Source organism: Ambystoma mexicanum, chromosome 10, assembly GCF_040938575.1.
Source record: "Ambystoma mexicanum isolate Mex_15411 chromosome 10, UKY_AmexF1_1, whole genome shotgun sequence".
Lineage (NCBI taxonomy): Eukaryota > Metazoa > Chordata > Amphibia > Caudata > Ambystomatidae > Ambystoma > Ambystoma mexicanum.
The window spans coordinates 61,261,749-61,276,596 of NC_090932.1; the positions used below are offsets into that span (position 1 = coordinate 61,261,749).

Here is a 14,848-nt window from a genome sequence, read left to right on the forward strand (position 1 = left end):
AGACTTTATAGAATGACGTATAATTCACAATACCATTCTTGACCAAATATGCTTTAAGTTGTCTTTTTATGCAGCTAATAAAGTTGTACATTCTCTCTTTTACAGTGTCATCAACTGCAACAGAGACAGCTTCTCCATCAACCTTTACTGATACCAGCATACCATCGACCTCCAGTACAGAAACCTCAGCAACTGGTATGTTTTGGTTTTGCTTCTGACAGAACTATACCTTTATGAAATTACTATTTTTTTTAAAATGTCATGTAAGGATGTTGCCTTATATCGACAATGCAAAATATTATATATCAAGAATTTTGCGATGCCTTTTCCATATTAGCCTAATATAAGTGATCAATGGAATGCTAAAAATAATAGAGTTCAAGCCTGATTGTAAACATATTTTGTAATATTGGCAAATACACACATAATTTATTGTCCATTAAGTTTGAAACACTACTTCTATGATTTAAGGCATAATGTTCAATCCCTAGAAGTGCAAATTGTCATTCTGGCATCATCAAGCGATGACATCAGTATTTTATTAAACAGAGCACAATATATGAATATTTTGATGAATTCCTTTCTATATGTATTTATTTCCTATTGCCTTGTATTTATATATCTATAATTGGTCCTGTGGGAGTGAGATATCAACTCCCCAAATGGCGTGACCTCTCACAATTGTTTATTTTGACTGTGGCAGTGTGAGACCACTGCAGGTTCAGAAATCAATGATATAATGGATTTTCCAAAATATAAAAAAAAATTAGATTACAAATATGTTTGAGGATGCTTTAATGTTGTTTAGTTTATTAAATTCATATTTCAAAAATATAAATTTAGCAATCGGAAATATTTTGACCTCTGCCATCTAGGGCCACAAACAATTCTGCAGTCAAGTATGTAATTAGTTGAAAGATGAATGTACAGATTTTTAGTTCTTCATATTTTATCATATACATTTCTAACCCAGTCTCTTATAACACCAAATGTATAAAACGTTTAACTATTGTTTATATTAATTTTTCATTTGAAATAGGTTTAAGAGGATATAATGATAATATTTATCATTTTTACGGATTAAGTAAAAACTGAAAATATATTTTAGTATTTAGATATTTCTAATGAAGGCTACAACATTTTAACCAAATTATTTCTGAATGAAAAAACATAAACAATATGGTTATACATAGTTACACTTTTGGTTTTGTGAAACAATGGATGTGAAACTGATATTTTCTTCCATTGAAACCGCTGAAATGAGAAAAACCTTGTGACATCTCTCAATAAAAATAAAGCTCTGTTCCTACTGGTATAATGTTTAAAAATGTGTAGTTTTCAATGACCTCATCCTCCGATACTGTACAGACTTTATAGAATGACGTATAATTCACAATACCATTCTTGACCAAATATGCTTTAAGTTGTCTTTTTATGCAGCTAATAAAGTTGTACATTCTCTCTTTTACAGTGTCATCAACTGCAACAGAGACAGCTTCTCCATCAACCTTTACTGATACCAGCATACCATCGACCTCCAGTACAGAAACCTCAGCAACTGGTATGTTTTGGTTTTGCTTCTGACAGAACTATACCTTTATGAAATTACTATTTTTTTTAAAATGTCATGTAAGGATGTTGCCTTATATCGACAATGCAAAATATTATATATCAAGAATTTTGCGATGCCTTTTCCATATTAGCCTAATATAAGTGATCAATGGAATGCTAAAAATAATAGAGTTCAAGCCTGATTGTAAACATATTTTGTAATATTGGCAAATACACACATAATTTATTGTCCATTAAGTTTGAAACACTACTTCTATGATTTAAGGCATAATGTTCAATCCCTAGAAGTGCAAATTGTCATTCTGGCATCATCAAGCGATGACATCAGTATTTTATTAAACAGAGCACAATATATGAATATTTTGATGAATTCCTTTCTATATGTATTTATTTCCTATTGCCTTGTATTTATATATCTATAATTGGTCCTGTGGGAGTGAGATATCAACTCCCCAAATGGCGTGACCTCTCACAATTGTTTATTTTGACTGTGGCAGTGTGAGACCACTGCAGGTTCAGAAATCAATGATATAATGGATTTTCCAAAATATAAAAAAAAATTAGATTACAAATATGTTTGAGGATGCTTTAATGTTGTTTAGTTTATTAAATTCATATTTCAAAAATATAAATTTAGCAATCGGAAATATTTTGACCTCTGCCATCTAGGGCCACAAACAATTCTGCAGTCAAGTATGTAATTAGTTGAAAGATGAATGTACAGATTTTTAGTTCTTCATATTTTATCATATACATTTCTAACCCAGTCTCTTATAACACCAAATGTATAAAACGTTTAACTATTGTTTATATTAATTTTTCATTTGAAATAGGTTTAAGAGGATATAATGATAATATTTATCATTTTTACGGATTAAGTAAAAACTGAAAATATATTTTAGTATTTAGATATTTCTAATGAAGGCTACAACATTTTAACCAAATTATTTCTGAATGAAAAAACATAAACAATATGGTTATACATAGTTACACTTTTGGTTTTGTGAAACAATGGATGTGAAACTGATATTTTCTTCCATTGAAACCGCTGAAATTAGGAAATCCTTGTGACCTCTCTCAATAAGAATAAAGCTCTGTTGCTACTGGTATAATGTTTAAAAATGTGTACTTTTCAATGACCTCATTATCCGATACTGTACAGACTTTATAGAATGACATATAGTTCACAATTCCATTCTTGACTAAATATACTTTAAGTTGTCGTTTTATGCAGCTAATAAAGTTGTACATTCTCTCTTTTACAGTGTCTTCAACTGCAACAGAGACAGCTTCTCCATTAACCTTTACTGATACCAGCATAGCATCGAACTCCAGTACAGAAACCTCAGCAACTGGTATGTTTTGGTTTTGCTTCTGACAGAAGCATACCTTTATGAACTTACCATTTTTTTTAAAAATGTCATGTAAGGATGTTGCCTTTTATCGACAATGCAAAATATGATAGATCAAGGATTTTGCAATGCCTTTTCCGTATTAGCCTAATATAAGTGATCAATGGAATGCTAAAAATAATAGAGTTCAAGCCTGATGCTAAACATATTTTGTAATATTGGCAAATACACACATAATTTATTGTCCATTAAGTTTGAAACACTCCTTCTATGATTTAAGGCATATTGTTCAATCCCTAGAAGTGCAAATTGTCATTCTGGCACCATCAAGAGATGACATCAGTATTTCATTAAACAGAGCACAATATATGAATATTTTGATGAATTCCTTTCTATATGTATTTATTTCCCTTTGCCTTGTATTTATATATCTATAATTGGTCCTGGGGGAGTGAGATATCAACTCCCCAAATGGCATGACCTCTCACAATTGTTTGTTTTGACTGTGGCAGTGTGAGACCACTGCAGGTTCAGAAATGAATGATTTAATGGATTTTCCAAAATATAAAACAATTTTTTTAGATTACAAATATGTTTGAGGATGCTTTAATGTTGTTTAGTTTATTAATTCATATTTCAAAGGTATAAATTTAGCAATCGGAAATATTTTTACCTCTGCCATCTAGGGCCACAAACGATTCTGCAGTCAAGTATGTAATTAGTTGAAAGATGAATGTACAGATTTTTAGTTCTTCATATTTTATCATATACATTTCTTACCCAGTCTCTTATAATACCAAATATATAAAACATTTAACTATTGTTTATATTAATTTTTCATTTGAAATAGGTTTAAGAGGATTAAATGATCATATTGATCATTTTTACGGATTAAGTAAAAACTGAAAATATATTTTAGCATTTAGATATTTCTAATAAAGGCATACAACATTTTAACCAAATTATTTCTGAATGAAAAAACATAAACAATATGGTTATACTAGTTACACTTTTGGTTTTGTGAAACAATGGATGGAAGCTGATATTTTCTTCTATTGAAACCGCTGAAATGTGGAAAACCTTGTGACCTCTCTCAATAAGAATAAAGCTCTGTTTCTACTGGTATAATGGTTAAAAATGTGTAGTTTTCAATGACCTCATCATCCGATACTGTACAGACTTTATAGAATGACGTATAATTCACAATACCATTCTTAACCAAATATGCTTTAAGTTGTCTTTTTATGCAGCTAATAAAGTTGTACATTCTCTCTTTTACAGTGTCTTCAACTGCAACAGAGACAGCTTCTCCATCAACCTTTACTGATACCAGCATACCATCGACCTCCAGTACAGAAACCTCAGCAACTGGTATGTTTTGGTTTTGCTTCTGACAGAACTATACCTTTATGAAATTACTATTTTTTTTAAAATGTCATGTAAGGATGTTGCCTTATATCACAATGCAAAATATGATATATCAAGAATTTTGCGATGCCTTTTCCATATTAGCCTAATATAAGTGATCAATGGAATGCTAAAAATAGTAGAGTTCAAGCCTGATTGTAAACATATTTTGTAATATTGGCAAATACACACATAATTTATTGTCCATTAAGTTTGAAACACTACTTCTATGATTTAAGGCATAATGTTCAATCCCTCGAAGTGCAAATTGTCATTCTGGCATCATCAAGCGATGACATCAGTATTTCATTAAACAGAGCACAATATATGAATATTTTGATGAATTCCTTTCTATATGTATTTATTTCCTATTGCCTTGTATTTATATATCTATAATTGGTCCTGGGGGAGTGAGATATCAACTCCCCAAATGGCGTGACCACTCACAATTGTTTATTTTGACTGTGGCAGTGTGAGACCACTGCAGGTTCAGAAATCAATGATTTAATGGATTTTCCAAAATATAAAACAATTATTTTAGATTACAAATATGTTTGAGGATGCTTTAATGTTGTTTAGTTTATTAAATCCATATTTCAAAAGTATAAATTTAGCAATCGGAAATATTTTGACCTCTGCCATCTAGGGCCACAAACGATTCTGCAGTCAAGTATGTAATTAGATGAAAGATGAATGTACAGATTTTTAGTTCTTCATATTTTATCATATACATTTCTAACCCAGTGTCTTATAATCCCAAATGTGTGAAATGTTTAACTCTTGTTTATATTAATTTTTCATTTGAAATAGGTTTAAGAGGATTTAATGATCATATTTATCATTTTTACGGATTAAGTAAAAACTGAAAATATATTTTAGTATTTAGATATTTCTAATGAAGGCATACAACATTTTAACCAAATTATTTCTGAATGAAAAAACATAAACAATATGGTTATACATAGTTACACTTTTGGTTTTGTGAAACAATGGATGTGAAGCTGATATTTTCTTCTATTGAAACGGTTGAAATGAGGAGAACCTTGTGACCTCTCTCAATAAGAATAAAGCTCTGTTTCTTCTGGTATAATGTTTAAAAATGTGTACTTTTCAATGACCTCATCATCCAATACTGTACAGACTTTATAGAATGACATATAGTTCACAATTCCATTCTTGACCAAATATGCTTTAAGTTGTCTTTTTATGCAGCTAACAAAGTTGTACATTCTCTCTTTTACAGTGTCTTCAACCGCAACAGAGACAGCTTCTCCATCAACCTTTACTGATACCAGCATACCATTGACATCCAGTACAGAAACCTCAGCAACTGGTATGTTTTGGTTTTGCTTCTGACAGAAGCATACCTTTATGAACTTACTATTTTTTTTAAAATGTCATGTGAGGATGTTGCCTTTTATCGACAATGCAAAATATGATAGATCAAGAATTTTACAATGCCTTTTCCGTATTAGCCTAATATAAGTGATCAATGGAATGCTAAAAATAATAGAGTTCAAGCCTGATGCTAAACATATTTTGTAATATTGGCAAATCCACACATAATTTATTGTCCATTAAGTTTGAAACACTCCTATGAATTAAGGCATATTGTTCAATCCCTAGAAGTGCAAATTGTCATTCTGGCACCGTCAAGCGATGACATCAGTATTTCATTAAACAGAGCACAGTATATGAATATTTTGTTGAATTCCTTTCTATATGTATTTATTTCCCTTTGCCTTGTATTTATATATCTATAATTGGTCCTGCGAGAGTGAGATATCAACTCCCCAAATGGCGTGACCTCTAGCAATTGTTTATTTTGACTGTGGCAGTGTGCGACCACTGCCGGTTTGTAATCAATGATTTAATGGATTTTCCAAAATATAAAACAATTTGTTTAGATTACAAATATATTTGAGGATGCTTTAATGTTGTTTAATTTATTAAATTCATATTTCAAAAGTATACATTTAGCAATCGGATATATTTTGACCTCTGCCTTCTAGGGCCAAAGACGATTCTGCAGTCAAATATGTAAATATCTGAAAGATGAATGTACAGATTTTTAGTTCTTCATATTTTATCATACACATTTCTTACCCAGTCTCTTATAATACCAAATATATAAAAAGTTTAACTATTGTTTATATTAATTTTTCATTTGAAATAGGTTTAAGAGGATTTAATGATCATATTTATCATTTTTACGGATTAAGTAAAAACTAAAAATATATTTTAGTATTTAGATATTTCTAATGAAGGCATACAACATTTTAACCAAATTATTGCTGAATGAAAAAACATAAACAATATGGTTATACATAGTTACACTTTTGGTTTTGTGAAACAATGGATGTGAAGCTGATATTTTCTTCTATTGAAACGGTTGAAATGAGGAGAACCTTGTGACCTCTCTCAATAAGAATAAAGCTCTGTTTCTTCTGGTATAATGTTTAAAAATGTGTACTTTTCAATTACCTCATCATCCAATACTGTACAAACTTTATAGAATGACATATAGTTCACAATTCCATTCTTGACCAAATATGCTTTAAGTTGTCTTTTTATGCAGCTAATAAAGCGGTACATTCTCTCTTTTACAGTGTCTTCAACCGCAACAGAGACAGCTTCTCCATCAACCTTTACTGATACCAGCACACCATTGACATCCAGTACAGAAACCTCAGCAACTGGTATGTTTTGGTTTTGCTTCTGACAGAAGCATACCTTTATGAACTTACTATTTTTTTAAAATGTCATGTGAGGATGTTGCCTTTTATCGACAATGCAAAATATGATAGATCAATAATTTTACGATGCCTTTTCCGTATTAGCCTAATATAAGTGATCAATGGAATGCTAAAAATAATAGAGTTCAAGCCTGATGCTAAACATATTTTGTAATATTGGCACATCCACACATAATTTATTGTCCATTAAGTTTGAAACACTCCTTCTATGAATTAAGGCATATTGTTCAATCCCTAGAAGTGCAAATTGTCATTCTGGCACCGTCAAGCGATGACATCAGTATTTCATTAAACAGAGCACAGTATATGAATATTTTGTTGAATTCCTTTCTATATGTATTTATTTCCCTTTGCCTTGTATTTATATATCTATAATTGGTCCTGCGAGAGTGAGATATCAACTCCCCAAATGGCGTGACCTCTAGCAATTGTTTATTTTGACTGTGGCAGTGTGCGACCACTGCCGGTTTGTAATCAATGATTTAATGGATTTTCCAAAATATAAAACAATTTGTTTAGATTACAAATATATTTGAGGATGCTTTAATGTTGTTTAATTTATTAAATTCATATTTCAAAAGTATACATTTAGCAATCGGATATATTTTGACCTCTGCCTTCTAGGGCCAAAGACGATTCTGCAGTCAAATATGTAAATATCTGAAAGATGAATGTACAGATTTTTAGTTCTTCATATTTTATCATATACATTTCTTACCCAGTCTCTTATAATACCAAATATATAAAAAGTTTAACTATTGTTTATATTAATTTTTCATTTGAAATAGGTTTAAGAGGATTTAATGATCATATTTATCATTTTTACGGATTAAGTAAAAACTAAAAATATATTTTAGTATTTAGATATTTCTAATGAAGGCATACACCATTTTAACCAAATTATTGCTGAATGAAAAAACATAAACAACATGGTTATACATAGTTACACTTTTGGTTTTGTGAAACAATGGATGTGAAGCTGATATTTTCTTCTATTGAAACCGTTGAAATGAGGAGAACCTTGTGACCTCTCTCAATAAGAATAAAGCTCTGTTTCTACTGGTATAATGTTTACAAATGTGTACTTTTCAATGACCTCATCATCCAATACTGTACAGACTTTATAGACTGACATATAGTTCACAATTCCATTCTTGACCAAATATGCTTTAAGTTGTCTTTTTATGCAGCTAATAAAGTTGTACATTCTCTCTTTTACAGTGTCTTCAACCGCAACAGAGACAGCTTCTCCATCAACCTTTACTGATACCAGCATACCATCGACCTCCAGTACAGAAACCTCAGCAACTGGTATGTTTTGGTTTTGCTTCTGACAGAAGCATACCTTTATGAACTTACCATTTTTTTTTAAAATGTCATGTAAGGATGTTGCCTTTTATCGACAATGCAAAATATGATAGATCAAGAATTTTGCAATGCCTTTTCCGTATTAGCCTAATATAAGTGATCAATGGAATGCTAAAAATAATAGACTTCAAGCCTGATGCTAAACATATTTTGTAATATTGGCAAATACACACATAATTTATTGTCCATTAAGTTTGAAACACTCCTTCTATGATTTAAGGCATATTGTTCAATCCCTAGAAGTGCAAATTGTCATTCTGGCACCATCAAGCGATGACATCAGTATTTCATTAAACAGAACACAATATATGAATATTTTGATGAATTCCTTTCTATATGTATTTATTTCCCTTTGCCTTGTATTTATATATCTATAATTGGTCCTGGGGGAGTGAGATATCAACTCCCCAAGTGGCGTGACCTCTCACAATTGTTTATTTTGACTGTGGCAGTGTGAGACCACTGCAGGTTCAGAAATCAATGATTTAATGGATTTTCCAAAATATAAAACATTTTTTTAGATTACAAAAATGTTTGAGGATGCTTTAAGGTTGTTTAGTTTATTAAATTCATATTTCAAAAGTATAAATTTAGCAATCGAAAATATTTTGACCTCTGCCACCTAGGGCCACAAACGATCCTGCAGTCAAGCATGTAATTAGTTGAAAGATGAATGTACAGATTTTTAGTTCTTCATATTTTATCATATACATTTCTTACCCAGTCTCTTATAATACCAAATATATACAATGTTTAACTATTGTTTATATTAATTTTTCATTTGAAATAGGTTTAAGAGGATTTAATGATCATATTTATCATTTTTACGGATTAAGTAAAAACTGAAAATATATTTTAGTATTTATATATTTCTAATGAAGGCATACAACATTTTAACCAAATTATTTCTGAATGAAAAAACATAAACAATATGGTTATACATAGTTACACTTTTGGTTTTGTGAAACAATGGATGTGAAGCTGATATTTTCTTCTATTGAAACGGTTGAAATGAGGAGAACCTTGTGACCTCTCTCAATAAGAATAAAGCTCTGTTTCTTCTGGTATAATGTTTAAAAATGTGTACTTTTCAATGACCTCATCATCCAATACTGTACAGACTTTATAGAATGACATATAGTTCACAATTCCATTCTTGACCAAATATGCTTTAAGTTGTCTTTTTATGCAGCTAATAAAGTTGTACATTCTCTCTTTTACAGTGTCTTCAACCGCAACAGAGACAGCTTCTCCATCAACCTTTGCTGATACCAGCATACCATTGACATCCAGTACAGAAACCTCAGCAACTGGTATGTTTTGGTTTTGCTTCTGACAGAAGCATACCTTTATGAACTTACTATTTTTTTTTAAAATGTCATGTGAGGATGTTGCCTTTTATCGACAATGCAAAATATGATAGATCAAGAATTTTACAATGCCTTTTCCGTATTAGCCTAATATAAGTGATCAATGGAATGCTAAAAATAATAGAGTTCAAGCCTGATGCTAAACATATTTTGTAATATTGGCAAATCCACACATAATTTATTGTCCATTAAGTTTGAAACACTCCTATGAATTAAGGCATATTGTTTAATCCCTAGAAGTGCAAATTGTCATTCTGGCACCGTCAAGCGATGACATCAGTATTTCATTAAACAGAGCACAGTATATGAATATTTTGTTGAATTCATTTCTATATGTATTTATTTCCCTTTGCCTTGTATTTATATATCTATAATTGGTCCTGCAAGAGTGAGATATCAACTCCCCAAATGGCGTGACCTCTAGCAATTGTTTATTTTGACTGTGGCAGTGTGCGACCACTGCCGGTTTGTAATCAATGATTTAATGGATTTTCCAAAATATAAAACAATTTGTTTAGATTACAAATATATTTGAGGATGCTTTAATGTTGTTTAATTTATTAAATTCATATTTCAAAAGTATACATTTAGCAATCAGATATATTTTGACCTCTGCCTTCTAGGGCCAAAGACGATTCTGCAGTCAAATATGTAAATATCTGAAAGATGAATGTACAGATTTTTAGTTCTTCATATTTTATCATATACATTTCTTACACAGTCTCTTATAATACCAAATATATAAAAAGTTTAACTATTGTTTATATTAATTTTTCATTTGAAATAGGTTTAAGAGGATTTAATGATCATATTTATAATTTTTACGGATTAAGTAAAAACTGAAAATATATTTTAGTATTTAGATATTTCTAATGAAGGCATACAACATTTTAACCAAATTATTTCTGAATGAAAAAACATAAACTATATGGTTATACATAGTTACACTTTTGGTTTTGTGAAACAATGGATGTGAAGCTGATATTTTCTTCTATTGAAACCGTTGAAATGAGGAGAACCTTGTGACCTCTCTCAATAAGAATAAAGCTCTGTTTCTACTGGTATAATGTTTAAAAATGTGTACTTTTCAATTACCTCATCATCCAATACTGTACAGACTTTATAGAATGACATATAGTTCACAATTCCATTCTTGACCAAATATGCTTTAAGTTGTCTTTTTATGCAGCTAATAAAGTTGCACATTCTCTCTTTTACAGTATCTTCAACCGCAACAGAGACAGCTTCTCCATCAACCTTTACTGATACCAGCATACCATCGACCTCCAGTACAGAAACCTCAGCAACTGGTATGTTTTGGTTTTGCTTCTTACAGAAGCATACCTTTATGAACTTACCATTTATTTTAAAATGTCATGTAAGGATGTTGCCTTTTATCGACAATGCAAAATATGATAGATCAAGAATTTTGCAATGCCTTTTCCATATTAGCCTAATATAAGTGATCAATGGAATGCTAAAAATAATAGACTTCAAGCCTGATGCTAAACATATTTTGTAATATTGGCAAATACACACATAATTTATTGTCCATTAAGTTTGAAACACTCCTTCTATGATTTAAGGCATATTGTTCAATCCCTAGAAGTGCAAATTGTCATTCTGGCACCATCAAGCGATGACATCAGTATTTCATTAAACAGAGCACAATATATGAATATTTTGATGAATTCCTTTCTATATGTATTTATTTCCCTTTGCCTTGTATTTATAAATCTATAATTGGTCCTGGGGGAGTGAGATATCAACTCCCCAAGTGGCGTGACCTCTCACAATTGTTTATTTTGACTGTGGCAGTGTGAGACCATTGCAGGTTCAGAAATCAATGATTTAATGGATTTTCCAAAATATAAAACATTTTTTTTAGATTACAAAAATGTTTGAGGATGCTTTAAGGTTGTTTAGTTTATTAAATTCATATTTCAAAAGTATAAATTTAGCAATCGAAAATATTTTGACCTTTGCCATCTAGGGCCACAAACGATCCTGCAGTCAAGTATGTAATTAGTTGAAAGATGAATGTACAGATTTTTAGTTCTTCATATTTTATCATATACATTTCTTACCCAGTCTCTTATAATACCAAATATATACAATGTTTAACTATTGTTTATATTAATTTTTCATTTGAAATAGGTTTAAGAGGATTTAATGATCATATTTATCATTTTTACGGATTAAGTAAAAACTGAAAATATATTTTAGTATTTAGATATTTTTAATGAAGGCATACAACATTTTAACCAAATTATTTCTGAATGAAAAAACATAAACAATATGGTTATACATAGTTACACTTTTAGTTTTGTGAAACAATGGATGTGAAGCTGATATTTTCTTCTATTGAAACGGTTGAAATGAGGAGAACCTTGTGACCTCTCTCAATAAGAATAAAGCTCTGTTTCTTCTGGTATAATGTTTAAAAATGTGTACTTTTCAATGACCTCATCATCCAATACTGTACAGACTTTATAGAATGACATATAGTTCACAATTCCATTCTTGACCAAATATGCTTTAAGTTGTCTTTTTATGCAGCTAATAAAGTTGTACATTCTCTCTTTTACAGTGTCTTCAACCGCAACAGAGACAGCTTCTCCATCAACCTTTACTGATACCAGCATACCATTGACATCCAGTACAGAAACCTCAGCAACTGGTATGTTTTGGTTTTGCTTCTGACAGAAGCATACCTTTATGAACTTACTATTTTTTTTTAAAATGTCATGTGAGGATGTTGCCTTTTATCGACAATGCAAAATATGATAGATCAAGAATTTTACAATGCCTTTTCCGTATTAGCCTAATATAAGTGATCAATGGAATGCTAAAAATAATAGAGTTCAAGCCTGATGCTAAACATATTTTGTAATATTGGCAAATCCACACATAATTTATTGTCCATTAAGTTTGAAACACTCCTATGAATTAAGGCATATTGTTTAATCCCTAGAAGTGCAAATTGTCATTCTGGCACCGTCAAGCGATGACATCAGTATTTCATTAAACAGAGCACAGTATATGAATATTTTGTTGAATTCCTTTCTATATGTATTTATTTCCCTTTGCCTTGTATTTATATATCTATAATTGGTCCTGCGAGAGTGAGATATCAACTCCCCAAATGGCGTGACCTCTAGCAATTGTTTATTTTGACTGTGGCAGTGTGCGACCACTGCCGGTTTGTAATCAATGATTTAATGGATTTTCCAAAATATAAAACAATTTGTTTAGATTACAAATATATTTGAGGATGCTTTAATGTTGTTTAATTTATTAAATTCATATTTCAAAAGTATACATTTAGCAATCGGATATATTTTGACCTCTGCCTTCTAGGGCCAAAGACGATTCTGCAGTCAAATATGTAAATATCTGAAAGATGAATGTACAGATTTTTAGTTCTTCATATTTTATCATATACATTTCTTACCCAGTCTCTTATAATACCAAATATATAAAAAGTTTAACTATTGTTTATATTAATTTTTCATTTGAAATAGGTTTAAGAGGATTTAATGATCATATTTATCATTTTTACGGATTAAGTAAAAACTAAAAATATATTTTAGTATTTAGATATTTCTAATGAAGGCATACACCATTTTAACCAAATTATTGCTGAATGAAAAAACATAAACAACATGGTTATACATAGTTACACTTTTGGTTTTGTGAAACAATGGATGTGAAGCTGATATTTTCTTCTATTGAAACCGTTGAAATGAGGAGAACCTTGTGACCTCTCTCAATAAGAATAAAGCTCTGTTTCTACTGGTATAATGTTTACAAATGTGTACTTTTCAATGACCTCATCATCTAATACTGTACAGACTTTATAGAATGACATATAGTTCACAATTCCATTCTTGACCAAATATGCTTTAAGTTGTCTTTTTATGCAGCTAATAAAGTTGTACATTCTCTCTTTTACAGTGTCTTCAACCGCAACAGAGACAGCTTCTCCATCAACCTTTACTGATACCAGCATACCATCGACCTCCAGTACAGAAACCTCAGCAACTGGTATGTTTTGGTTTTGCTTCTGACAGAAGCATACCTTTATGAACTTACCATTTTTTTTTAAAATGTCATGTAAGGATGTTGCCTTTTATCGACAATGCAAAATATGATAGATCAAGAATTTTGCAATGCCTTTTCCGTATTAGCCTAATATAAGTGATCAATGGAATGCTAATAATAATAGACTTCAAGCCTGATGCGAAACATATTTTGTAATATTGGCAAATACACACATAATTTATTGTCCATTAAGTTTGAAACACTCCTTCTATGATTTAAGGCATATTGTTCAATCCCTAGAAGTGCAAATTGTCATTCTGGCTCCATCAAGCGATGACATCAGTATTTCATTAAACAGAGCACAATATATGAATATTTTGATGAATTCCTTTCTATATGTATTTATTTCCCTTTGCCTTGTATTTATATATCTATAATTGGTCCTGGGGGAGTGAAATATCAACTCCCCAAGTGGCGTGACCTCTCACAATTGTTTATTTTGACTGTGGCAGTGTGAGACCACTGCAGGTTCAGAAATCAATGATTTAATGGATTTTCCAAAATATAAAACATTTTTTTTAGATTACAAAAATGTTTGAGGATGCTTTAAGGTTGTTTAGTTTATTAAATTCATATTTCAAAAGTATAAATTTAGCAATCGAAAATATTTTGACCTCTGCCATCTAGGGCCACAAACGATCCTGCAGTCAAGCATGTAATTAGTTGAAAGATGAATGTACAGATTTTTAGTTCTTCATATTTTATCATATACATTTCTTACCCAGTCTCTTATAATACCAAATATATAAAAAGTTTAACTATTGTTTATATTAATTTTTCATTTGAAATAGGTTTAAGAGGATTTAATGATCATATTTATAATTTTTACGGATTAAGTAAAAACTGAAAATATATTTTAGTATTTAGATATTTCTAATGAAGGCATACAACATTTTAACCAAATTATTTCTGAATGAAA

General features: G+C 30.5%; 1 protein-coding gene across 1 annotated transcript in view; it reads left to right on the top strand.

Moving 5' to 3' along the window:
- The window catches only part of LOC138492807 (platelet binding protein GspB-like), a 197,227-nt gene that overhangs the window by 155,952 nt on the left and 26,427 nt on the right, over window positions 1-14,848 (top strand). Inside the window, exons 10-20 of the mRNA XM_069620161.1 lie at window positions 106-195; window positions 1,472-1,561; window positions 2,838-2,927; window positions 4,206-4,295; window positions 5,575-5,664; window positions 6,941-7,030; window positions 8,309-8,398; window positions 9,679-9,768; window positions 11,046-11,135; window positions 12,416-12,505; window positions 13,783-13,872. Of these exons, the coding sequence (XP_069476262.1) occupies window positions 106-195; window positions 1,472-1,561; window positions 2,838-2,927; window positions 4,206-4,295; window positions 5,575-5,664; window positions 6,941-7,030; window positions 8,309-8,398; window positions 9,679-9,768; window positions 11,046-11,135; window positions 12,416-12,505; window positions 13,783-13,872 (990 nt within the window). The remainder of the gene's footprint in view (window positions 1-105; window positions 196-1,471; window positions 1,562-2,837; window positions 2,928-4,205; window positions 4,296-5,574; window positions 5,665-6,940; window positions 7,031-8,308; window positions 8,399-9,678; window positions 9,769-11,045; window positions 11,136-12,415; window positions 12,506-13,782; window positions 13,873-14,848) is intronic.